The following is a 26001-nucleotide window of genomic DNA, read 5'->3' on the forward strand; positions in this document are numbered from 1 at the left end:
TGCAAGTCAGCTCAACAGAGGAGATGGGGAATATATTTTAAGTAAGATAAGCAAAGCAACAGATCGCTTGTGTTAAAAAATACTATTCTTGTTAATAATTGACTTAACTGAGTTTCAGCTGGAAGCTTCTGATTGTATGTGGTGAAGTCTCCTATTTAATAAGCATAAAAGATCGATACATTTTGAGTGGGGTACTTCCTTGTACTTCCTTGAAATTTTTCATTTTTTTTCATTGTGTATTTGGAAATAGTAGACAAGGTTTCAGGTACCCAAGTGAGGTACCTGATGAAGAATATGTGCTCTTAAACACTTACCTCCTTTTCTGATCACACTGCTTCATTTAATAAAAACTACTACCTCTTCTACAAGCCTTACTCTCCCTGTATCCTTTAACCCTTATGGCTCCAAACCCTTAGTAGTTGTGACTTTCATGACACAGTGTTGCACGTATAGTTACGGGCTTGTGTTAATACTGTTTAATTAAGTAGATACACACACATACCTGTCACTGAAATTGTGTATGTAGACACAGAAACACAAAATGTGCTTAATAAGTAGAGTCTGTGTGAATACAGAAGGAGATCAGAATTTACCCTAGCTTTTCAGATTGTGAGAACATGTTCTGTACTTGTACAACAGCATAACTAAGCATTTTCAGTAGGAAAAAACTCTTTTCAGACTCTTCTAGGCAATATGTGACAGAGGTATAGCCAAGCTGCAAGGAGGAAAGGTGTGAAAACAGAGTGGAAGTATAGGTCTCCAGCAAAAAGGGTGCTATTTTGAATAGAAAATGGATGATATAATGCTCTGTGCAAACCTCTAGAGCTGTTACAACTTCTGGTTTTCACTTGAGAGGAATTTTCAGAAGGCAGTTCTCCAAAATTCCACTTTCTGTTTTTTGGTTACGCCCCTCTATTTGCATCTTTCCCATCTCCCAAGGCCATTCATTGAGAAGATCATTATCCTAATGTACTCTTAGTAAGAACTGAAAACATGGAAATTGTCACATGCAGTCAGGCTCGGTCTGGCTGTCTCAATGTTTCTTGTCTTAATCTCCTGGAGCAGAATGTTATAAACCAGCTCTAACAAACAAACAAACAAAAATACCTTCCTAGCACCCAGTAGTAAGAATGCAATTTTTGCCCTGTTATTTGAGTTCACTGTATTTATTATTCTTAAAATTTCAACTTCTCTATTATATAAAATAATTTTTTTGTATCAGAAATGCTTTGTTTTTAAGTATGGTTACCCTGTGCTGAAGTTGGTCATGCTTTCTCATTGTTAATAAATTTACTGAACAGTTTGATCTCCAATCTGTTCCTGTTTTCACCACTGATCTTACCTGAAGTTACAACTTTAAAATACATGAAATGTGTGCATAATTTTCTGTATTTATTAACAAGAACTGTTTGTCACTTGCATTTGAATATCAACCATCTGTAATGCATACAGGTGGATAACATTTTTATTGTTACTTACCTTAGCAGCACTTGATGATGACAGAACTCTGTAAAAGGCAGTTTTATTCCCTGATTTAACTAACCAGTTTTAGCCGTATAGCAACATCTATAACATGCCAAGTAATACAGCATGCAAAAGTTGCTGCTTTATAGAAGGTGCCAAGAATGTTTCATGAATAGAGACATATAGTCATTTTTATGATAAATAAGAGGAATCGAATTTGAAGCCCAATGAGATCTCGTAACATTGACAATATAAGAACGTAGAATTTACATTTGCTATTTAGTAATGTTTTTCATTGTTTTCAAAGTGACTGAAAATAATTGTTTTTCACAGAGGTTTGAAAAGTGATTTTAGTGAATTAGATGTAATTCTAGCATTTTATGGGATTGGTATTAAATTGATCAGGAAGAATAAATAATATTTGCAATTTCTGATAATCCTTCCGGTGTTTCAAAAACTCTCTAGCAGCCTGTAATCTGGCAGAGCTAAATGTGAGATAAGATCAGTACAGTCAATTAAACACAAAAATTTCGGGCACTAGCTAAGTATTTGGAAGGGCCCATTTGTGGCTTGTTTACCATATTTTGTTACACTGAATCACGTGCTGCTTGACAGGATGAAATTTTCACAACGTAAGCATTAGTCAGGTGTCCAGAGTAGAACAGATAATCTCTTTAAGCCCGTTCTGTTCTCCCTGAAGAACATAATAGACTGAACCTCGACCCCACCGGAGTGCGTACAAAGTGTTTGTTTGCTGCTGTGGTATTTACCTACCGCCAGTGTTCTATATTTGCAGTGGTGTAATAAAGAGATCACACATCAGTTTCTGATAAGCTGTTAGGCTACACTGTATTTTAGCATTCTTTTTTTGGGGGTGGGAATGACTGAGTTGGAGAACACTGAAACGAAAGATAATGCATAAGGGCATACAATGACAGTTTAAAGGTCAGCATTTAATTGAAAGTCAGATATGCGGAGATACTTTACTTCTTTCACATTGTGATGCTTCTTTGTCCATTTGTATTGCTTAACATGAGATTTTAGTCTTTAGTCTTGGCTGTACATTATTTTTTCACAGCCGAGACACTTTTTTTTTTTTTTTTTTTTTTAAGACAAGACTAATGGTTTTATTGGTGTATATGACCTTTAAAAATAACGATACAGAAAAAATGACATATATGAAGTTTTTGGATGATGACTTTTTAGGAGGATGTGCGTATAAAAATCAGCATTGGAGAAAATTCTGTAAAATAAGTCAGTTCTACATAGCATGAATTAGAATGAAAACCACATCAGCCAAAGGTGACACTTCCACGTGTTTTGGAGAGATTAACATAGGTCTCAAGATTCAAGCCAGCCCTTTGTTTTACTATTAATTCTCTTGGAAATCCTAATAGTAAAGCAAATTAAGAGTTGTGCCATCAAAAGAGTGCTATTGATTTCACGAATGAAAATGTGAAGGTGGTTCATAGCTGGGAGTCATCAAAGTCACCCATGTGTTGTTAGAGCTTAAAGGCACTGTTACCCTTAAGTCATAAAATTTATAAATACTAGACTTCGCTCTAAATATGATTTATAGCCTCAACCCGAGCAAGTATGTCAGTAGCAAAAGCAATGAGAATGCGAATCTATTGCAAATACTGAAATGTGGAAAAGGAATACGCAGTTACAGTTTATGTAACCTCAGCAGTAATCATGTAATTATAGTCTTAAATGTAAAGGAATTTTTTGAATGTATTTTTGACGGATTAAATGAAAATTTTTCACAAATGATCAAAGCTAAAGGGCCTCTTAGAAGTGTGGGCTGTGATACTGGAGCAGACATACTGTGTGAGATCTCTGCTGTTTCGGCCAACTGTTAAGTAATCTTGTTTGTAAACTGCTCAGACTTCATCTTACAATTGATTTCTGCCCTCCTCCCCTGTTCCTAGGGGAGGCTATTCTAATATCTTGATCCTCTGACTTTTTCTCAGTAGCTCTTTAAATTAATTTCTGACCTTTTTTGCCCCTCTGCCGCACTCTGTGTATTTTTTAGCTTCTAGCTGGCCAGAATCTTACATAGGAAAAGGACCTTTTTTTACTGCATCGTTTTTCTTTGTATTTACTGGAAATGCTTTATTTTGTATGTCTTAGTAGTGAATTTGGTATTAGTGTCTGTCATTCATGCTACCACTGACTACTTATACCCAAACCTTCTTACTGCTACGTCATTTATAGTTGCTGAGACCCTAGTTTATGCCAGAAATTCATCATAGCCCTGAATACTCCACCTGAAACAGTACTTTGAATTTCATTCTATTTCTCTTATTCCAGTCCTCAGGTTCTGCTGTTCCTCCTCTACAAAATTATCTTTATTACTGGTATCACCCTGTTCTCTGTTGTCAGCCCTGACACTCTGTGCTCTAATAAAGACAAGATCACACAAGCAGGAACTTCCTATTGTAGAAATCAAAATGAAGTTACAAAACCTGTGAGAGGCACATTGTGTCTAGTATTCACAGTATAGAATATCTGTATGTTCATAAATGGAATGTTTTTGTAAGTAGATACATGTGTGTGCCTTATACATATGCTTAATAAGGACTGTGTCATGAAAGGAATATAAAAAAAATCAGAGCTTTATCTCTGAAAGTGGTAGTAGTTCTTTGTGATTTTAAATGTGATAAACTAGAATTTCTTTCTGCTTGAAGCTTGTGTCCTTAGTCTTTAACACTTTTTTTTTTTTTTCTGTAATACCAGTAATTGAAAACCTGGCAGAGCTGGGCTTTGGAGAAACTGATTTACAAAGGACTCCCTTTGGGGTGAACTCCGTATGCACACTGGATCTGCACACAGATCAAAGCAAGGGAGGATGAATCCCTATCTCAGTGCAGTTGTAAGGAGATCTCTGCTAGAACTTGCACTTTTCAAATACCGTACCAGATTAACACGGAGTCTGTGGAGAACCTAGTTCAGACTGTTGTTCAGAAAGGTCTTACATGCTGGTGTAATTTTCCTATTCTCTTTGCTCTGTAAGATCTTTACATTTAGGCTTACAGTATTACTGTAGCTTGACTTTACAGAAAAATAGTACCAATAGCAATTTTTGAAAGTTCTCTGAAAGTCTTCTGGAATAATCTTTTCACAAAGTATATGGCATTTTTTTGTGGAGTGGTCGTGGTATAAAGCACTTACTGAGTGACCTAAATACTCAATTATTTGAATGTCCCCAAATCATACCAGAAAAACCCTTCTGCCCCATCACAATATCAGGTATTCCACGTATGTCATATACTGTATAGAAAAAACTATTTTGGGAATATGTGATTTTAAAACATTTAGAGGTACAAATGTTTGTTCATAAGTATTTACTTAAGATTTATAAGTCTGTGTGTTAGTTCACTCATAAAAGAATTGTGTCCTGCCTCTGTAAATCCAATTTTACAATTACTGGATAAAAAAGATTACTGTTTAGAAAAACCTAAGAATCACAGTATATTTCTGTATGTAATAACATAAGGAATTAAATACGGCTCATGTGCTCACTAGGAGAAGAAAGCAAATATCATACACTTTTAAAATAGGGGTGATTTCTTCTAGACTGATTTGGTTACTCTGAGCTGTAAACCTCTTACTGAATCTAGGATGATAATTAGCTGCTATAGGCAGCCTAGTCTTGAGAAGTTAAAACTACTCAGTTTTTATACCCCTTCAGTTATTTGCCTTCTGTAAGTTTTTTAACATGCGTTACAATTAAAATCAGTTTGTGATGGTATTCTTTATTTCATGGATATCCACCCATAATAAAATATGGTTTACTTCCCACACTGCAGGTTTACAGACAGCTTTTACATTGTAATAGCTTTTGGCTGCGTGGAATGGAATCCTGGCTGGGTCTAGTTCTAAGCCTAAAGCAAAAAGACTTAGGACACTGTTGGTTTTGCCTGAAAACAAAATGTTACTTTTTCCTATGTTACTGGTAAAGCTTGTGCAGGTTGGTGTAGTATTACATTTATCTTTGCTTAAATATTTGATTGCATATTTATTTTCTTTTAGAAGCGTAGACATATTTTTCACTGCCAGCGTATTTATGTCAGGTTGAGCACCGGTTTCAGATTCTTTATTTCTTGCAATGTTACTTCATAGAAATTACTGTTATTTTKCCCAATGGGTGGAATTTACTTCTGTGCTTTTGAAGTAATGGAGCACTGTTTAAGCCTTGTTTCAAGGCTGATGTTGAACTCCAGTGCTTTATATACTGTCTGCTGAGCACTGGGGCACTTCCTCAAGTGATACGAATGTGTGCAGGTGGATTTACTCAGTTTAATGTGGTGCCGTTGATAAGCTGCGGACCCAGAAAGACAGTAGTAGAATCTTACAATATCTTTCTCAAAAAATCTTGCTTATATAGCTTGTTAATAAAAACAAGAATGTGAAAATGTGTAGCAGTTCAGGATTAAAAAAATTACATGTGATATAATTAGCTAAAAGTAATGACCATTCAGTTTTTTTCTGTGTGTTTTTGGTAGGGTTACCTGACAGCTCTTCTCTTTTCATACGTGTCTCAGACACCAGGCTCTTGAGATACAAAGAATGCCTTTTTCCTTCTAATTGGAACTGTAGAGGTCAATCAAATCATAGATCTTTAAGCAGTAGCTCTATCAGTAGTTAATCATCATCATTGAGTATGGACAAGTTTTCTGAGTGCCCTGTTGCATATGCAGAGCCAGTACTCACTTTTAAAGAGATGATTATCCCCAATGTTTGCTGTGCTTAGTTGTGCACCAGGTTTTGTTAGTGCCGTTTATATAGCCATGTTCATCATGCTTTGTATACTAAGTTATTCGTGGTAAAATTCAGAACTTTTGCACAGAGACCATTTCTTTTAAATAATATGTTGGTAAATGGGAAGGAAGATACTAATGTGAAGATGTAAATGATGCAGAAAATGTTATTTTCCTAATGGCAGCAGCCATCTTCTGACCTGAGCTGCTCATGCCTGATTGAAGAAATTAGTACGCCCCAAAAATATTTCCAAAACAGATTCTTTAGCTCTGAGCACAGTACAGTACATGTAGTACAAACTACAAGCAAAAACAGAGAAAGACCCAAATCACATGTTTGGAGTGTCTCACGATTATGAAAAAAAAAAAAAGAAAAAAGAATCAGTGGATAGGAGGAGAAACTGGAGAGCGTACTAAGAGGGAAACGGAAAAAGGAAATCCTTGTTCTTTCGTTACGTGTATAATAATTGTTCAAAGGATAATAGCTTTTAAAGATTGTAAAGAGCTCATATGCTGCAAAATCATAGATTTATCTACCTAATTCTGTTAGGATTAACCTTCCTCTTTTGAGAAGATTGGGTAAGGTTAGAGGATAAGAAGTACTTCTTGCTACCCATCCACATTCAGAAATCTGACAACCCATCAAAACAGTAGCAAACGGTATTTAAATACCATAGTGCTAGTGTATGTAAGAAAAATCTATGTTCATTTAGAAAGCAGGGTGCAGTTCCTAGAAAAAATTACATTATGTATATGAGTTTCAAAGGCAAAAACAGGTGACCGGAGGCATAAAAATTTTCATATGATCAATTGGGGATGCTTAAATAGTAGTTGAGGTGACCAAAAGGGAGAGACAGTGGCATATGAAATAGTGCATTGTATGCAAATAGCAAATTAGAGCTGCTTACTATTTTTTCCTGTAATGCAGGAGCTTCTGCTGTGTGATAGACTCTAGCAGTGACTCGTTCCAAACTGAGAAAAAGGCGTACTTTCCTCCCAGTGCACAAAGCTGACCTGGAGCGCTTTTTGATATTAGCATAGCACCAAAGTTCAGTAGGATTCTGAAGCCTCTTAATCCCACTGGCAAGGTATTAGGCCCTTGTGGGGCAAATCTGCACAGATCCACAGTGTCTGATGTGAATTTAGGAGGACAGACATACGAAGTTTTCTGTAAAGTGAACAGAAAGTGGAGAAGAGATACCTGTTCCTAAAAACTGTGTGTTCATTCTATTAATGAGAAGATTTCTTGTAAGACACCTTTGCTAGCAGCAATAACACAAAATTTAATTACAAAATAACTTCCCTAACCTTTACTCACCATAAAAGAGAATAACCTGTTTTGACATGTTTTTTCTCAGACACCTGAGGAGCTAGAAGACGTATCTGACCTTGAAGAAGACCACGATGTCTGTAGTCGTACAAGTATTCAAACTGAAGGAAAAACTGACAGAGTATGTATCATACCGGTTTAGTTAAAAAGCAATCTAGTGCGAGGAAAAATGCTGTTGTATTGTATTACTATTCCTATGAAGCCACTTAAAGTCCAGCAGTGAATCATTAAAATTCTGTTCCACTCTTAATAGATTCCTAAAAATGTGCACAAGACATAAAACTGACTTGTGTGTGACCCAAAAGAGAAAAAAACGTGATTATGTCGTAAATATTTAGTGAAGATTTAAATTGGACAGAAACAATCTTGCACATACAAGCCTGAACAGAATTTTAACAGGTTACATTTTAATAGATTTGCTTTGGTCTAATAGAAGTTAGGTTATTTGGGAGTTCTGATACATGAGTGTGCAATGCATACTACCGCAAAACAACCTGAATGTGTGAGAAATTCCACATGCACAGAACAGGAAGGGACATATCTGGAATCCTAGCCGCTGTGCAGTACAGACTTTTCCTGCTGTGTGTTCATGTGCGAACTTACTGTATAGTTCATTGCTTAATGAATTCATGAAGAGGTATGAAAAACTTAAGACAGTACTTGATAATATGATAAAATATTTATGGAAATTTTTAATCTGGTCTTGCTGTTTGTATCATTGTTTAACCCTATATTACTGGCTATTGTTTATAGTCAGACCATTCTTAAGAGGCTGTAAATATTTTTGAGATAGCAAAATGTTTTTCGTATGAAATAGACCTATGTAGCAAATATTTATCTTATTTATGTTTTCATCTTAAAAGATTGTTTCAGCAAAACTGTACTCCAGTAGCAGCTTTCTGAATTAGAAAGCTCCACACAAGGCCAGAGATGTCGACTTTGTTACTAGTTCGCACAATGCCTGTGGCAAGAACAGATCTCTCATGATCAATTCTAGTGCTACTCTCATAATAGAAATTATAAACATTAGAACTAGTTAGAAGAAAGGCAAAATTCCAATAAAAATGATTGATGTCAAGAAAAATGGCATTTTTATTCACATTGGTTTCAAGATTACAGATGTTTTATTTTTTATTAAGACCCTAAACAGTAATGAGAAGGTACTAAGCGAAATGAAAGCTGATCACTTGTTCTCATTATTTCATAAAAAGTGAATTCTGAAAAAAATAAGTAAAAACAAAAGGAAACTTATACTGTAATAGTGCCTGATTGATCTTTTTGAAGCTAGTCAGTTTAGATTTAAAAGTGCGTGTATACAGTAGCAGTAGTTGTTGGTGTTCTCTTAAAAAAAAATAGTGTACTACTGGACGTATTCTCTCAAATTTTTAGGAAAAATTCCACAATAATAATTGTACCTGCTAAGGGTGCATTGACAAAACTGGGCAAAAGAGAGATTTTTTTTTTGTCGGGGGCTGATATATTCAGTATGACTGGGATAGTAATTTTTGTTCCTCCATGAAACAAAGGAAAACTCATCTACTTTCATAAAGATATACATAGCATTAGAGATGGAGTTCCACAGATCAAAGAACAGTATTTTGTGATTGGAACTTTCTCAGAGTTAGTCTCAAGGCCTTGCAGAGTATCTTGTGACTAAACATAGCTTGTATGTGTGGAAGGGAGTGTTAATTCTGTCAGTCAATTATGCATTAATTAATTACCATTTCTTAAAACATATTATGAGAAATGGAACTGTATGAAAGATTATCTTGCGTGATCTTACTACTCAGTAAATAATTGGCAACTGAAGTATGCTATCAATGTAAATTACTCTATGTAATTGTTAGCACAATTTTCTTACACTGCAGACTAAAAATTCTATTGTGGGTAAGAAAGACAAGGTTTTCCATCAAAAAGTTATGCACATTAGATGCCATGAATTTGTTCTGAACAGGTTTTTACAGATAAACCATGGTTCATGGTTCTGAAAAAACAATCTCAGCATTTATTTTTTTCTTTTTTTCTTCTGTTTCAAGAAAAAGCAGAACTGCTGTAAACATTGCTTTTTCAAGAGGTAGATAGCAGTCATTATTTAAAGCCTAATTCTGTATCTTTGCTAGGGAACAGTTTTCCTAGATTTCTGATTATGGTATCAGGGCCATAAATGGCACGTTACTTAAAAGTATAATAGAAAATTATAGCTTAGACTAGAATAGGTAAATACCCACTCAGCTTTAATCAACATGTTGACAGTAACCTTCACATTTTTTTAAACAAATTTTTAAACAAATCTCTTTGCTGCTGCTACAAACATGAACAATGATTAAAGGCCTCTCTGTCCAAATCACTTTTTGATACTTAAATCTGAAGATCTCTTCCTAGAACCTATTTGCTGCTGCTACAGATGTGAACAATGATTAAAGGCCTCTCTATTTAAACTACTTCTTTGTACTTAAATCTGCAAATACCTTCCTAGAATCTATTTACCAATATGAAGAGTCCATGGAGGGAAGATGCATTGTAAGGTTTATACAGGGATTGTTTTTGTTTTGTGTTCCACAGCAGATGCCTAAGCTGTTGTGAGGCTTCTGTGTGCAGTGGTAACACCAAGAATAACTGTGTTACAGAAGTGCTGTGGCAAGATGGCAGAGTAATTTTTTTTCCTCATTGAATTCTTTCTCCTGGGTGTTTCCACTATAGTAATTCAGTTTTACTCATTTATATTGGTCTCAATACTAGTTGTACACAACAGCATTCTTGATTCCACTTGCTGTGTTGAGAGTCACGTTTTCTCCTGTGTAGAATTCCTCCGTACTGCAGTAGAGAACAAATGTCTTTGTTCTCTTTCTTTTGCTTGGGACATGTAAGGCATCTGAAATTTAATGCAGTGTGCATATGCTGCTCAGAAGAAATGCTTCATCTTAACTAGCAAATCTCTCTCTTTTCAGGTAGTGAGAATTCATATTTATGTTATTAACTGTGACTTCTTCAGAACTGATGTATGTGGAGAGAGTTAGCATTGAGGAGATAGGACTGAGATTTGACCTCTTATTTGTATTTCTGTTCTGCAGCTATGTAGGTAATCTTGGAAATGTTACTTCATTGATATTTCCATCAGATAATCCGTATTTCTGAGATAAATATGATAGTGGCTTAAGGCATCTATGCTATGGGATGCAGGTTAACTTGGGCAATGTACTGCGAGCTCTCTCAGTAATTAAACTAAATAACAATAATAGTAATTATTTGTAGAGCAGATTTATATCCCTGAAGAAGAGCCTTAGGTCTAAAATCTGCAGCTATGGTAAGAAGGTACGGCTTATGGAACTAAGGAATAACGCATGCTATCTCAGCTGAAAGTCAGGTCTACAGGGTACAAAATGATCTTTCTCTGATGGTTGTGTCTAGATTGTTTAATTACTCTGAAAGTTACCACATGGTAATTTTGCTTGAAGAAATGTGTGATGTCACGATCAGTGTGATTTCACTGTAGGAGTTTCTGGCTTACCATCCTAGGATCTCATGTTGGAAAGTAAAATAAATAGTTTTCCAGTTCATTTTCAGACTTAGAAGTCAATGAGCATTTTGAGAAAAGAAGATACTTGCTTTAAGTATGTGAAGTTACTAAATTAGTGAAGAGAACAGCTTAGCTTAGTTTTAAAGTTACGATTACAGATTACATGTTCATGTTGAAGAACTGGGTGTAATGTTTTAGCTCATACATAATCCTTCTACAGACAAATAGAGCAAAAATGCTTCCAGGCAACCACCCACTCACAGTCTTTCTCAGAGTTCTGCAGACTGTTCCATGAATATATAGACAAAAATACCCGAGAGTTTGCTTTTGTGCAGATTTGTTGTATATTGTGTTAGCACAACAGCTCAGTGCTGATGAAAAGTTGACTTAGTGTGTTCTATATTGGGATTTAGAAAGTCCAGAATGGATTATTTTATTTGTATTATCTATTGTAAATACAATGATCATTAATATATATGTCTTTAAAAAATAATAATTCAGCCTTGAATGACCATGAAAGACTTACCAACACTGCCAGGTGAGGCAGTGGAAATAATGGAAAAACCCAGGAAGACCTAAGAGTACTTGCATAACATTTTGACAACATGAAAAAAATACTTAGAAGAGAAATTAATTTGCCATCAAATGATTCAGTTATTCAGTAACAAAGATTTATTGAAAACGTATATCTCAACATGTAAATTCCTATATTATTTTAAAAGATAGCATGAGTTAACAGGAAGCTTTTGCTATTTTGATAATAAAAAGGTTAAGATATTTTAATGTGTTTAATTTTTACCAAAGCAACACAGAAGCTTGAAATCTCAATGCCAAGAATTCAAGTGTAATGCACATAACTTGTAAAAATTTGAGTAGGTTCTACTAATAGCAATTTTGACACTTGATATGTAGCAAAATACTCCATGTCAAGAATCATGATGTATCAAAACTATTTAATTCCCTTGCTAACTCATAAGTTAGCACAATTTCATTAAAAGGAAGAGATGAAATTACTGGAAGACCCAAGATTTTGAAGTATAATGTTAATACAGAGTAGGCCTGGAAAAAACTACAACGCGTAAGTTAATTCAACCATTTGCTTCAAGGTAGAATAAATATACTTCTTCCTGTCAAATTTATCTATGAGAGCAATTCCATTGCTGTCTCTAGCTAATGGAAACCTTTTTCTTGGTATCTAGTAAGATTTACCTCATTTGCTGCAATTTAGCATGTTAGTAGTGGTTTTCTGCAGAATGGACACAGAGGATCACAGGTTTTCTTTCTATGTCATTTTTTTTTGTACTTAGAGATTCTTGTTCTGTTTTCTCTCTATCTTCTGTACTGCAGATTAAATAGCTCCAGTATCCTCCATTTCTCTTAAAAGATTGTGTCTTCTGTACCTCCTCTTGATCTGTTTTTCTCTCCTCTGGATGCTCTTCATCTCATTGATGCCTTTTTAAATTTTGTGTCAGATAATTCATATTGCTCAATCCATTACACTCACTGTGATCTCACCAAGAGGCAGTAGAGTGTAAGGTTYGTACTCTTTTCTGTGTTTAAATATTTCAGTGTGAGGTTTGCCTTTTTCCAGGAGTATGACGTTATGATCAACTGTAGATCCCCAGGCTGCAGAAATGCTGGTACCCAGCGGCGTCCCAGTTGTGTGTGTGTGTGTGTTGGTGATTGCTCTGAAGTATAAAACACTGCACTTGTCTCAGCTGTATTACATCCAGTTATTTTTTCAGATCCATTCTCAAATTTCTAAAGATCATTCTGAATTGTGAAACAGGCCTCTTAAATGTCATCCCCACCGTTACTGAAGGTACTGGGTTTCTACCAAAGTCAGGGCAGATCCCTTTAGAACATGCTGTGTCCCTGCAGCTTTTTTCTAACCAGTGTCATACCCACCCAATGGAGTTGTATCTAGATCGTATTTCACTAAATTGTTTATGAGAATGACATGAGAAACAGTGACAAAATCCTGATGAAGCCAAGATGCATGACATGTTGCTTATTCATCCACAGGCCTATTACCCTGGCATAGAGAGATATTAGATTAATTAGACAAAATTGCCTCATCTAGGTTGACCTTTTAATGAAGGCTGATGCAAAAATGACATTAAACAATTTGGTCTTTTGACATTTTCTGTCTATTATCTTAGGCTTACCTTCTTGATAAAATAGGCTCAGCAGAAGTGCATATATTTTATGACAGCAATCAAAAAAAATTATTTGGGAATAAATGAATATAGGTCACAATTGGAACGGTTTAGAATAGTTTAACTGAAATATGTTACTATACTTAAAGTGATTTGGAAGGATCATGCTCCTTTCCACCCAGTGTTCACTGATGTCAGTGTCGATGTGACTCTGTGCCGGGGAGGAAGAATATAGGTGAGATGGCTTCACATGGCAGTTGAGCCCAGGCAGAGCAGGGGCATGGATCTGGTCTCTTTGAATCTATGCCATTATCTCCTAAACGTGAAACGTGGGATTTTGTATTCATGTTTGTAAGAGTGCTCAGAAGTTTTTCGTTTGCTCTAACAGGAAAGTGGATTTGATTGTTTTCTTAGTAACCTGTGATATTGTGGAAAACAGGAGTTCTCCTCTCCTCTTCTCTAGTCAGGGTTGCATGATGCCTTGCAACATACGAAGCCTGAAGCGTTAAGTAACAGAGGGGAGGTTTCTCCCCTTGAAAAGGGTAGCTGGCTTACCTCTGTATCTCAGGCAGAAGGCGTTTTCAGTAGCTTAAACATTTGCTTGGATATATTGTGCTTCTTTTTGCTGTTTCTGTTTCCTTCATTCCATCTGAAAGACATTAATGTTGCCATGTAGCAGGATATTGTATTTCACAGTTCCCTCATTATAATGTCATCTTTCTGGTGGTTCCCAGATGCTGGGTCTGTGTTCTGTATCAGTATTGCAGCTGTGGGCTAGGGAATACCACAACATTCACCAATAGGGAAAAACATACTTGATTATAAAATGCGCTAATGCTGTTCTTATGGCTCTGTAGCCCAATTCTTACTTTTGACTATTTCATATTTTTCTTAGAACAAGCTCACCCTACAGCCATGAGGACAATACATATTGCTTACTAAAATCGGTATCATGACAGTATTTTTCTCGTTAAATACATGGTTAAGTTTTTTGAAACAAAAACTGGAAAAATATTGCTTAAAATACTGAGTTACACTTTCTGATTCAGTGATGGCAATGATAACATAGTCATACTTTCCGAGACCTGTGATTTCCGTTAATTCATTTAACTGAGAAAATTAATTTTGTGACAGATTAATTCCAGCGTAAATAAAATCACATAAATGGCATGGCTTGAAAAATGTATGTTAATCTAATTTTAAGAATTAAGTCACTGGCTTAACTTCCAGTTAACAAGTGAGAATAAAACACAGAGTATTTGTTGGKTTTTGTGATATAATTAAAGTGTGGTAATAGTTGCTGTATGAGAAAGTGTAACTGTGAGTTCTTGATGAGCTACTGTGCACAAGGTAGATGTCTTCACAGAGCCTAAGTGATACTGAGACAAAAAATACTCGGACAGTAGAGCCATCGAGATCARTGGGTTGAAAGTATTTGGCCTCAGCTTAGTGGGATGTATAGTATCTGCACAGAGTAGTGCAGCAGTGCAGATTACATACTGCGCTAGATAGTACAACAAAAAGTGTATGTCTTTTTTTCCTGGATAGAACCAGAAATGACCACRATAAATCTTAGTCAGAGTCAAGTTTCTGGTCTGTCTCTGAGACAGAAGGTTTATCTAACCTTTCTCTGGAGCAGATTCGTAGCTTTGCTTGTAAGGAAGAACAGTAAGTTCTCACCATGCTGCATTTTCAGAAATTTCGCTGTTGGTAGAAACGAAATGCTTTTTAAAAGAAATTAATGCTTAAACATAGGACACATATGCATTTGATGTAGATTGAACATTCTGATTCCATAGTCTGAATTTTCACAATCACACAACATTCTCAGCCATAGTAAACCTTTATTTGAAGCAATTTTAGCCTATGGAATGTTAGCAAACAATCCAATCTAGACCTGTGGTGAATATGGTCTGTGTCCTGCCTGAGCACTATTTGACAGTGGCTTCATTTGAATATTAGATTTTTTTTAATAGTCACTCAAGATACCTATTTGRTAATCTTACCACGTGTTGATTGCTGACGTGTTGATCTATTCCTTCATTTTGTTTTCAAAGACAGAAGATGTGTGTCTAAACAGATTCTTACAGTGAGGATTTGAACCCTCGGAGAGAAGAGGGCAAACATACCTGAAAATTTAGGACAGCTAACCGTATTTCTTTAATCTTTTCAGCATTTTGCTAGCTGAATATATATCATATTACCTTGGCTATGTAATCCCTAAAAGTAAGATAAATCTATCAGTCATACTTAAACAGCCATTTGTAATGGCTGTTGGGGAAAATACATCATCATTTTTCTTACCACATTAATGTTAATAGTTTCATGGACAGTGCTGTCCTAGCCAGTGGCATAATCTATTTGGACTACCCCATGACAGCATACAGATTTTGAAATTTGAAGGTACTCAGGCTAGAATGGTTAACTCAGGCCACACTGTGTTTAAAGTATATGTTTAATAACACCCAGTGATTTTGTTTTAAACATAAAACTGACACAGATGTTTTGCAAAGCAAATTATTTTACGTTTCAGGCAAAGATGACTCAACTGCCAGAGGCTGAAAAGGAAAAGATAGCTGAACAAGTGGCTGACTTCAAAAAAGTCAAGAGTAAGCTTGATGCAGAGATTGAAATATGGGATGATACCAGCAATGACATCATTGTTTTGGCGAAGAGGATGTGTGTGATTATGATGGAGATGACTGACTTCACAAGGTAATTATGCAAAAAATGATCTTCAGTATTTATAAATGTTGGAGGCTATTGCCACATCGGTATGGCGAGAAATACTGATTTTTTTTTAATGTCAGGTGACAGTGTCTTTACAAAACGGAGTGATTAAGCTAATGTAATTAGCTTTACAACACTAGCTAGGAATACTGAAATGCTGGAAAGGAAGTTTTGAGCTATGCTTGTCCTTAAATCTTTCTTTTTCTTTGTCTTTTATTCATTTGGTTGGTTGGTTGCAGGTTTTGTCACATTTCTTAGCAGTTCGTTTTTCCTCTTCAATGAAAGGGAAAAGTGACAAAGTAATGTAAATTCTCTAGTTAGCCAAGAGCTCAATTTTAGGCTGTAGTTCTGTCTCATCTGTTATTCTTTCTGCTTGTACTATAGTGTGCTGTCAAGTGAGTAGTGTAATCCAGTTACGCACAAAACATGTACTGTACAGATCATATATCCAGCAGTGTACATTCGGACTGATGCTTATTTCATACCACATTGCCTGCTGTTGCTTTCATGGGAACTGTTATCATGCTGCTATATATAGTTCTAAAGAACAAGATGTCCTATTGTAGATAGCTTTCAAAAACTGTATTGCTCTCTGCTGCCAGTGTATGCTCTGTGATCCAGTATATACTCTGTGATAATTGTATACATGAAACAATCTTCAGAAGCTTTTCCTGCTGTGCGTAGAATGCATATGTAGCAATTTTCAGCAAATGAATGACAGCAAAGGGAGGTACTGTTTTTTCATATAGTTATTAATAAAATACAGCCAGTTCATGCACTTCCTATTTCATAAGATAATACTTGCTTAAAAAAAAAATCCTTTCATGAAAGATAAAAATTAAAATCCACAAATTGGATGAATTTGTCAGTGTTGCAGAGAGCTAAACCACCTAACAAAGCTGAGGTTTGTCTTATGCCCATTTGGAGAAAGACAGTTGTATTTTGTTACGCTAGTGCTTTTCAAATTCATCTTCATCTGGGAAAAGCTTAAAGACCTGCAATCTAGATCTCTGGATACTTTGTATTTTCTTTAAGGGCCTGTTGCTTTAATGTAACGAAGAGCTTGCACCATAAAGTCAGCCTTTACAATCAGAATCACCTATTTCACCAGAGTTCTTAAAATTGATAGTAAACCTATCAATCAAGATTAAGAGAGTCAATTTTTGTACTTGTTCCTGGTCTGTGACTTTCAGTTGAACACAGTGTAATGTACCTTTTCAAGAGCAGCTTTTGTCTTCTGTGTGTGATCTCCAAAGAGTCCACTGAAAACTGTAAAAAAAAAAATGGTGAAACAACTTACTTGATGGGAAAAACTAAAATCTAACAGGGAGAGGTAGGGGAAATCCTAGTCTTTCCTTAGAAGTACTATAGGTACAACATAAAAAGAATCAGAAATTTTATCTCTTTTAAGTGCTGAGGAAATTCTGCTTTGTCAAATATGCTTCTAATACGTTAAAAATCATGTAAGCATAATTAGTCCATAAACAGCAATGGAACGGGATTGTCCACTGCAATATGGCTGCTTTGCTTTCTCCCCTGGTGCAAAGAAAATCAGAACATGTGATGTATGCCTGACTATGGACCAAGGTCTAAAATATTCCTGGTGTGGAGCTATAACATTCTACTCTATCTTTCACCAAAGAAAGCAGCGCTTCTGGGTAGAAATCAAGCATTGCTGAAGATCTGATTATACTGTAAAAATTGTATGGAAAGATAGGAATTGCAGTACTGGAAGATTATTTTGAATATTCTCTTCCCAATTTTAGGAAATCTATTACTGTTTTTATTGCGTGGGTGTTTAGACTGGAGTTTGAGATTTGCAAGTATATACAAGACACTCCAATGTTTGTGTGTCCAATGTTGGGAGTAGGACTATCCTTTCAAGTCTTTGACTCCATTTTTAGCACTGTTTGTAAGAGAAATCAAGGTTCCCCCTTACACTGTCCCAGAAATACTAATACCTTACAAGATACCAAGATACTTCTGTAGACCAGGTGCCTTTGCTGTTCTTGACTCGTCAGGTCTGTTCAGAAACTAATTTCGAACAATTCTTCACAAACTGAACCTTCATGACCATGTCCTACTGGATGTGTTCATGAATGCATTTTCTGCATCTACTGTGCAAACAGACATTAGGTCAGGATAGTGTGTTTGTGTGTAATACGCATTTTTCCATGTTTCTTTAAACATTTTATGTCCTGAATGATAAAAAAAAGTGGTAAAATGCTATGATGAACCTTGCTACCATGAACCATCCATTAAGTCACTGTCGTGTAAAGCTTACACCTTACAGATAGAAAGTGTGAATTCTGATCACCAAAAGGAGGTGGATATATTTCAAATATGACCAGGGTACAAAAAGAGTAGAAGTCAAAAAGTCTCTTATGCTGAATATTGAAAAGAGGAGAACATTGAAAATCTTACATTCCTTTTTAAGATGAAGGAGAATTTTCTATGAGAGTTGTAAACACAGAAAAAAATGTGTGTACTGGGTTGCCCTGAAGGTATCTTCAGCCCAGTACCCTGCCTCAAACAATTACTAAAAGCAGATGCCTAGAAAAGCATATCCTACTCCCTGCAGGACCCAGCTAAAACTGGTAGTAATCAATACATTTAACTTGCTGCTTACACTTCAGTAGATACCACATTGTTTCAGTGTGTTGGTGGTTGTTGTGTCTAGCAAGCTGAATAGAAGGAAAGAGAAAAGAACAGAACTGGCTGTTGAACAGGCAGCTGGACTTCTGGGAGGGTAGGAGGAGGCTGGTTTGGATTGTGGCATCAGATCTGTCATCTGGGAAGCAAATGTCTCTACACTGTGCTTCTTGTTTAAAACCTTGGCCCATGAACCAGTTGGTTCTCCCCAAACAAAAGAGTACGCAAAGATTTGGCGGTGAAGAAAATACAATTTCGTGGAACAAGGAACTCTAAGGAAGCGCACAGACAAAACAACGTTAGGCTACGGCTAGCTTATGTTACTCAGAGTTGTCTTAAGAAAGGCTAACTACAACTTTGTGAGCAGTTAACTCAAAACTGTCCTCTGACTTCTGAAGTTATTATTTTCCAGAATGATATTTTACAGAAACCAAGTATATTGCTAAAAAACAGGCTTGGATACGTTATTGATCCAGTATCCTAAGTGTGCTGATTTGTCTCCCAGTCAGAAAATGCTTTGTTCTTTTTTCCCAAGCTTTTCTGACAATTCTCAAATTACATCATTGGTAAGGAACTTTGCAGTGCTTTTGAAATAACTTGTTCCATAGTTCTTTATATGTTTAAAAACACAATTTAGGCCTATATTGGGGACAGGCATAAAAATCAGCAGTTACTAGTTACCCCGGAGGGAGCACTGGGGTAAGGAGATGTACACGTGGCTTATGTCTGCATTTCCCCTTGGGAAGCAAGGCTGGTGTGCAGTGATGTCTGTCCTCTGCCAGTATTTTCAAATGAACAACAAGCAGATCACTCAGAAAAGGATGGGTAAAAAAAGAGGAATTTTGGCATATTTCAGTGTATACAGGTAGTTATTTAAACTGTTTTCTTCCTTGTTTTTCTCCTATCATGTTACATTTTGCCTCAAGTCCCTGTAAAGAAGCATGAGTATTTATTGATCAAAAGTGTCTAAATTTAAGGAGAAGTAAAAGCTTTGGTTTTGTGGGGGAAGTGCATTTTAACGTCATGTAGGTTGGTCATGTGTTTTGTTCTTCTGTCTTGTATAGCAGTAAATAGAAATAAGTTAGCCAGCTACTATAGTAGTTTTAATAATCTGGTGAAAATATTCTAATTTCTCTGCTGATTAACTAAAAAAAATACAAGAAAAATGATTGCTAGATTGATCTTTTTGAGCTTTATGGGTAAATAGAACGGGATTTTTTTCCTTGCCATAGCAAATCTATAATTAAGAGTGTATTTATCAGTGTATGAACACAAGTTTCCTTTTTCTAAGTAATAGCTCTAATTAAAGCAGTGCTTAGGATCAGAACACTACAGTCTTTAATGAATTCATGCTGAGAGAGTAGCAAAACCAGATCAGTATTTTAAGTGGAAAGTCTGCTATGACCTTGTTAAGGTTAGTGTTGGTGAGCAGCCTTAATGTTTGAGGCTAGCTCACCAAGGAAAGTTCATTCATAGTAACAGAATTGCAGGACACCTTTACTGCGAGTTGTTCACTGTACTGTGCCGGCAGAGAGGATATTAACTGTTAGGTGCTCAGGAGAGTTTCAGGTGTAGGAAGGCAGAGCTTGTAGCTCTGTGTAGGACAACTTTGAAGATGACCTGAGTAAAACCAGCTCTGTTAGCTGACTTCTGACTAGGCTGTTCGGAAGCACTTAATGGCTTTACATGGGCTTCATGGTATCCTGCCCACGGATTCAGGATTCACACTGTCTAGATGAAGTTTCTATGTACGTTGTGGAGAGAAAATAATATTTGCTGCCTTTTTACCTCTCTCATTTTTGTAGATTTGTTGAGATTGCAGAGTCATATGCACTTCTCTTTTCAGCAGAGATTCCAGGAGGCTCTACAGAAAATATCTTGTATCTGTTCTTAATACTTGACATTTGTTTCTGAAAGTGATACCAATATCAGAATTAATATTAGGATAATAGTAAAAATAGCCAAAAGGGGGGGGGGGGGCTGGTGCTCATCTAACCAAATCATCAACCAAATCTAGCCAAATCATCTCCGTAAGTCCCCACCTTACCTACGTAGTTGGCCTACTATTTCACAGTAGTGGCAAAAGGCTGCATTCTAACCTAGACGTTCTCTGTGTAGTACTCTTTGATTAAGGGCAAATGCAGCTGCTAAATGCAACAAATGTCTATACTTGATCGTAGCCAGCATTTTAAACCTTAATTCAGCCATACTCTTTGCTGTGGTCTTTGCTTGTGAGGCAGTAAAGGGGAGACAGGAAGCTGAAGAAGGGTATATTTGAGACCGAGAAACAGGATGGGAATTCAGGCTGGGAGTTCTGTGGCTGCTGGGAATTGAGGAGGCCGCCCTGGGGGACACAAATAATGAAAGAAGAGGAGAGAAAAGGAATTGCATTCTTGTTCAAAGTCATCCCCAAAGTTCCTCACCATATCCCACTACTTGATTTATCCTTCTTGGTGTCTCATCCCAGTTCAGAGTTATGCATAATCCCTTCAGCAGCCAAGCGTTTCTGAAACACTGTGGAGCCCTTCCACTCCCCCTAAGCATCCACTGACTTACTTGTCTTCCTCTCCCCCCCTGTAGCTCTCTAATTTTTACTGATTAAACCCAACTCCAGTCATCCATCTGGAAATTTGCTCACATTTCCCAGTGCTTGTCTTGTCCCTGGTCCCCAACCTATTCTGAAACAGCCACAGAATTTAATTGAATCTGTATTGCTATAAAACCTGAGCTGATCAGATGCCATTACAGCCACAGTTCCACTTTGGATATGCATGAAAACTTCCCCATTCCCTGACTTCATCACTCATACCTCAGTATTCACAGTTTACTGTTACTTCAGTTAGCAGTTTCACTGTTTTTGAGAATCCACAGGCACTCAATGATTACATCGTAAGTTCAAGAGAAAGTTTTTTCTTCTTAAGCATATCAAAAATTTTTCAAAAATGGAAGGTTGTAAAAGTTACGTCAACAGTAGTATCGTCCCACTGAGTCATCAGAAGGGCAAGTGTTACTTTGGAGAAGTAGGTGAACTTAGGGTTCCATCCTGATCAGCTTCAATAGAGGTCATTATAGAAAGATTTAAGATAAATGTATTTTTAAAGGAAGTAAAATTTAGTTGTATGCACACACAATTGCGCGTGTGCATGCTGTTCTATCATACTTCCAGAAAATAAGATCTGCTTGAGACAACATACTGGATTATGCAGTTAAGATTAAAAATGTTAAAATGGGCAGCATAATTATTTTATGCTAGAGATGCTAGAACAGTATAAATGTTACATATTTGACTAAAATTTTTGTGGTATTTGCAGAATATTGACTATCCTGCCAGAATTACACATATATTAACTAGTAGCCTCAGGCAGCTGTTACCCTTAAGTAGAAACATGGTCTCTCAGATTTGTGAAGGATTGCTGAGATACGTCAAGTTAATTCATGTCATGTAAGGTAGAATGTGCTGACGTTGCTCCTCCTGTATGTCACAGAGCTTTTAAAATACATACAAATTTAGCTTTCACAGGTGAGGATTTTGAAGGCGAATATCTTGCCTCTGTAATCCTTCTCATCTGAAAAGGCTGATTTTCATATGTGGTACTAGCATCTGTTTATTCGTATGTTTTTTATTTGGAATTTGATAATTCACACCCAACAAAATACTCACATGGATGCTATCTGTTCTTGCAAATACTTTGTCTTTAAATATAAAATACCTAAAACCATTATTACTGTCAGAGATATGTCAGCAGATAATCAGAAGTAGCATAAACTATTCTGATGGCCTCATCTTTTGAGTGCGCAGTGTGGGATATTTTAAGAGGTGATGATTTTATGAAGTTCTAAGTGTTTATTTCTGAYAGCAAAATTTCTAAAAAAAAATTCATGATGAAGACATCCAGATTTCTTAATTTATTTTCTGTAATTATTGACTATGGCAAGGTGTTAATCACCTTGTGGAATTGAGATCTTGGAGCCAAAAGCAAAGTATTTAACACGTATCTAAATTCCACATTTTACATCTAACTGATCAGATTTTTTTCCCCCTTCAAATGAAGGAAGAAAACAAATTTTGTTTTAGGTTGGGGAAAGTGTTTTGCCGGAGCAGAGAATTCTGCTTAACCTAAAATGAGTAATTACATTTTCAAAATACAAGGTTTGTAGACATGTTTCTCCAAAGTAAAAGTGTTTAATTTAAAAGATGTTAAAAATTCAAACCAGAAAATTTTACACAGCTCTGCTCTATCACTGAATCCATTTTCAGTTTATTTGAAGTATCCAATTTGCCTGCAAGCTGAATAGATAAGTATTTTGGGGATTTTTTCTTCTGTGATATGCATAAATAGCAGAAACAGTAATCTTAATAAATACGATAAACTGTGGAAGCATAATCTATTTTAGATATTGTTATAAAGTATAAGTCAGAGTTTACTTTTGAACTATGAAACAAACAGGATTGTTCTAAATGGGTGAGCAATATGCAACAAGTAGGAAGGAGGTTAGGTGAGAATAATGGCAAACATATCAGAAGATATTTGCTGTTTTGCAGGTAAACAAACTGATGTTTAAGTTAGATCTTAGGCAGTTGACCTGTCAAGCCTGTGAAGCAACCTATTTCAGTGCTTCACCTATCATGGTAAAGAATTTTTCCTTTGCATCTTTCAGGAATTTTTTAGCTGCAGTTTGTGGCCATGCTCCTCATCCTCTTCGCTGTGCACCCCTGAGAAAAGTCCGTCTTCTCTATATCCTCCTCATTAGGTAGCAGAAGAATGCAGATTAGATCTCTCTTCAGCTGCTTTTCCTTGAGGATAAACAAACTGTATTCCCTCAGTTTCTGCTCTGTATCTTATATATTCCAAGCCACCTAACTATCTGTGGTCTGTATTCAGTTTGTCAGAGTCTCTGTAGTACTGAGTTCTGACTTCAAAGCATTGCAGATGAAGCCTCACACAGGCCAGGTATAGGGCCATCACTTCCTCCACCTCTTGGCAATGCTCTTCCTAATGCAGTCCATTACATACTGCTCTCTCTCTGTCTGTCTCTCTGTCTGTCTCTCTGTCTGTCTCTCTCTCTGTCTCTCTCTGTCTCTCTCTGTCTCTCTCTCTCTCTCTCTCTCTGTCTCTCTCTCTGTCTCTCTCTGTCTCTCTCTCTGTCTCTCTCTGTCTCCCTTCCTGTCTGTCTGTCTGTCTTTCTGTCTGCAAAGCTGCTACCTAACAGAGTTAGTCTCTAGTCTGAGTTCATACATGGAGTTACTCCATCCCACATGCAGCAGGGCTTCTCATTTGATTTTGATGAACTTCATGAGGTTTCTGTAAGCCCATTCTTCCAGCTTACTGAGATTCTTCTAAATGGCAGCCCAGTCCTCCAGGTATCAACCACTACTTCAGGTTAGTGTTACCTGCAAAGTTCCTGAGGGTGTGCTATGTCCCATCATTCAGGTCGTTGTTGAAGGTGTTAAACAGTTTGGTTCCACTATCAACCCCTGAGGAACCCTGCTCGTAATAGTTGGTCAGTTAAACTTTGAACCACTGACCATTACATGCGAGACCAACAGTCCAGCCATTCTCCCACAGACTTTGCAGTCCACGCATCTAGGCCTCTTTCTTCAGTTGGGCCACAAGGATACTGTGGGAGGCAATGTCAGAAGCCTTGATAAAGTTAAGGTAAAGAACAGCCACTGCTCTCCCACAGCCACAGAGCTAGCCATTTCGTCGCAGGAGGCAGTCAGTTCCCCCTCAGTGATCTGCCCTGGGTAATCTGTGCTGTTTCTAATCTTGTTCCTGTGCTGGAGGTGCCATCCATAGGGACTTGTTCCATGGTTTTCTGAGGGACTTTGGTGAGGTTGACTAGCCTGCAGTTCTGCAGATCCTCCTTACCTTTTGGAGACCAGTTTGAAGAATGGCTTGTAACTGTGCAGTTTCTTCTTTTATGCTAGCTTTCAGGTTATTCAGCAGAGACCATTCCTTTGTACTGTAGCTGGACGGTATGTACCCCAGTGCTGCCCAGGACAGAGGCAGTGTTCGTGGTAATAATTATTGCAGTATCTTATTAGTAACTTCTGATTTTTTGAAGATTTTAAACTTCACAGCCTCTCTTGAGTTCATTGCAGTTTGAAGTTACAAATGTATTACTCAGAAGTTTCTAGAGTACAGTTGTCACTACAGTTCCCTTTGTAAGCACTAGTAAACATGCACAGAATGCAGTTAACGTAGTAAAGTTTGCCTAGTAACTCTTGGTGATCAATCTGTGCTGCAGAGGCATTGCTTTTGTTCTCCCTGAATCCTGATCTTCATGCTACTCTTTACAGTTCTGGAAAAACAGAATTATGATTTGTGAGCCCGGTTATGATTCCTGAGAAAGGCTACAGTGGAAAGCATTAGGTTTCACAAGGTTTTTAAGAAACATATTGAATCACTATTGGATCTGTTTCCTTTTTGAGTGAGGGAGCAATTGTACTGCGAGAATGCAAGCTCTTAGCAAACTACCAGGACAGAAGGAGGTCCTTTTACTATTTTTGATTTCTCCTGGTGACCTAACTACATTGCAAATCTCTTTCTATATTAAGTTTGTGCAACTGCTTCACTGTTTCTCTAACTGCCTTTCTTTGGAGGGGTAAAGCATTCACAGTTAGGTCTTTTATGCAAGAATTTCAAAAAGCAAAACAAGCTTGCTTTCTTTGTGCAGCTTTCATTTCTTTCTGTGTCAAAACTGAAAGTGAACATGACTTTTTTTAATTACTGAGCTTAGTGGTTACGTTAACACTTTCAGTCAAACACAATGGCAGAAATAATTATTTTATTTGGACTTTTGACCTTCCTAATTCTTGTTTTTATATTGGCAGCCTTACACTTGAAAGCCATTCTGAAAACTCTCATTTTTCTTGGGGAAAAGTGAAGGGTTTATATAAGTAGTAGAGTTCATTGATGGAATTGTTTTTGTGCAGACGTGAAGAAACAAATTCTTCCAAAAGAATGTTTTACTTGGGTGAAAACAGGAATCACTTGGCAGTTGAAAATAACTCTTGAATTTCAAACATACAGCCAGACTTTCTGACAAGTCTGAGCATTTCAAAGTTATGTCCACCACAAAAGCATGAATATAATACTGTACTCACAGAGGAGAGAATTCTACTCAAATCTGTTTAAAAGTCTGTGTTAAATTCCTTGATTTAAAACAATTCTGGTGATACTTAGCTTTTGCAATATCTTCTAGTAGACTTGCTGCTGGACTCTACAAAGCCACTTACGAATCATGTTTCTTTCATGCAGTAGAATGCCTTGTAGTCGTGGAAGCTGTGATGATGGATCGCTCTTACTAGTGTAATTATGTGCACCACATTTGCATTTATAAACTACTTTTAAGACCAAGCAAATGTATTCCATGTTAAATAGT

General features: G+C 36.7%; 1 protein-coding gene across 3 annotated transcripts in view; it reads left to right on the top strand.

Moving 5' to 3' along the window:
* Window positions 1-26001, top strand: part of CTNNA3 (catenin alpha 3) — a 446797-nt gene that overhangs the window by 382029 nt on the left and 38767 nt on the right. For all 3 annotated transcript variants that reach the window (XM_085301619.1, XM_085301618.1, XM_085301620.1), the window contains exons 14-15: window positions 7586-7678; window positions 15767-15948. In XM_085301619.1, coding sequence (XP_085157745.1) covers window positions 7586-7678; window positions 15767-15948 — 275 coding nt within the window. The remainder of the gene's footprint in view (window positions 1-7585; window positions 7679-15766; window positions 15949-26001) is intronic.

This window comes from Rhea americana, unplaced genomic scaffold, assembly GCF_003343005.1.
Source record: "Rhea americana isolate MKP2758 unplaced genomic scaffold, rheAme1 scaffold_179, whole genome shotgun sequence".
Lineage (NCBI taxonomy): Eukaryota > Metazoa > Chordata > Aves > Rheiformes > Rheidae > Rhea > Rhea americana.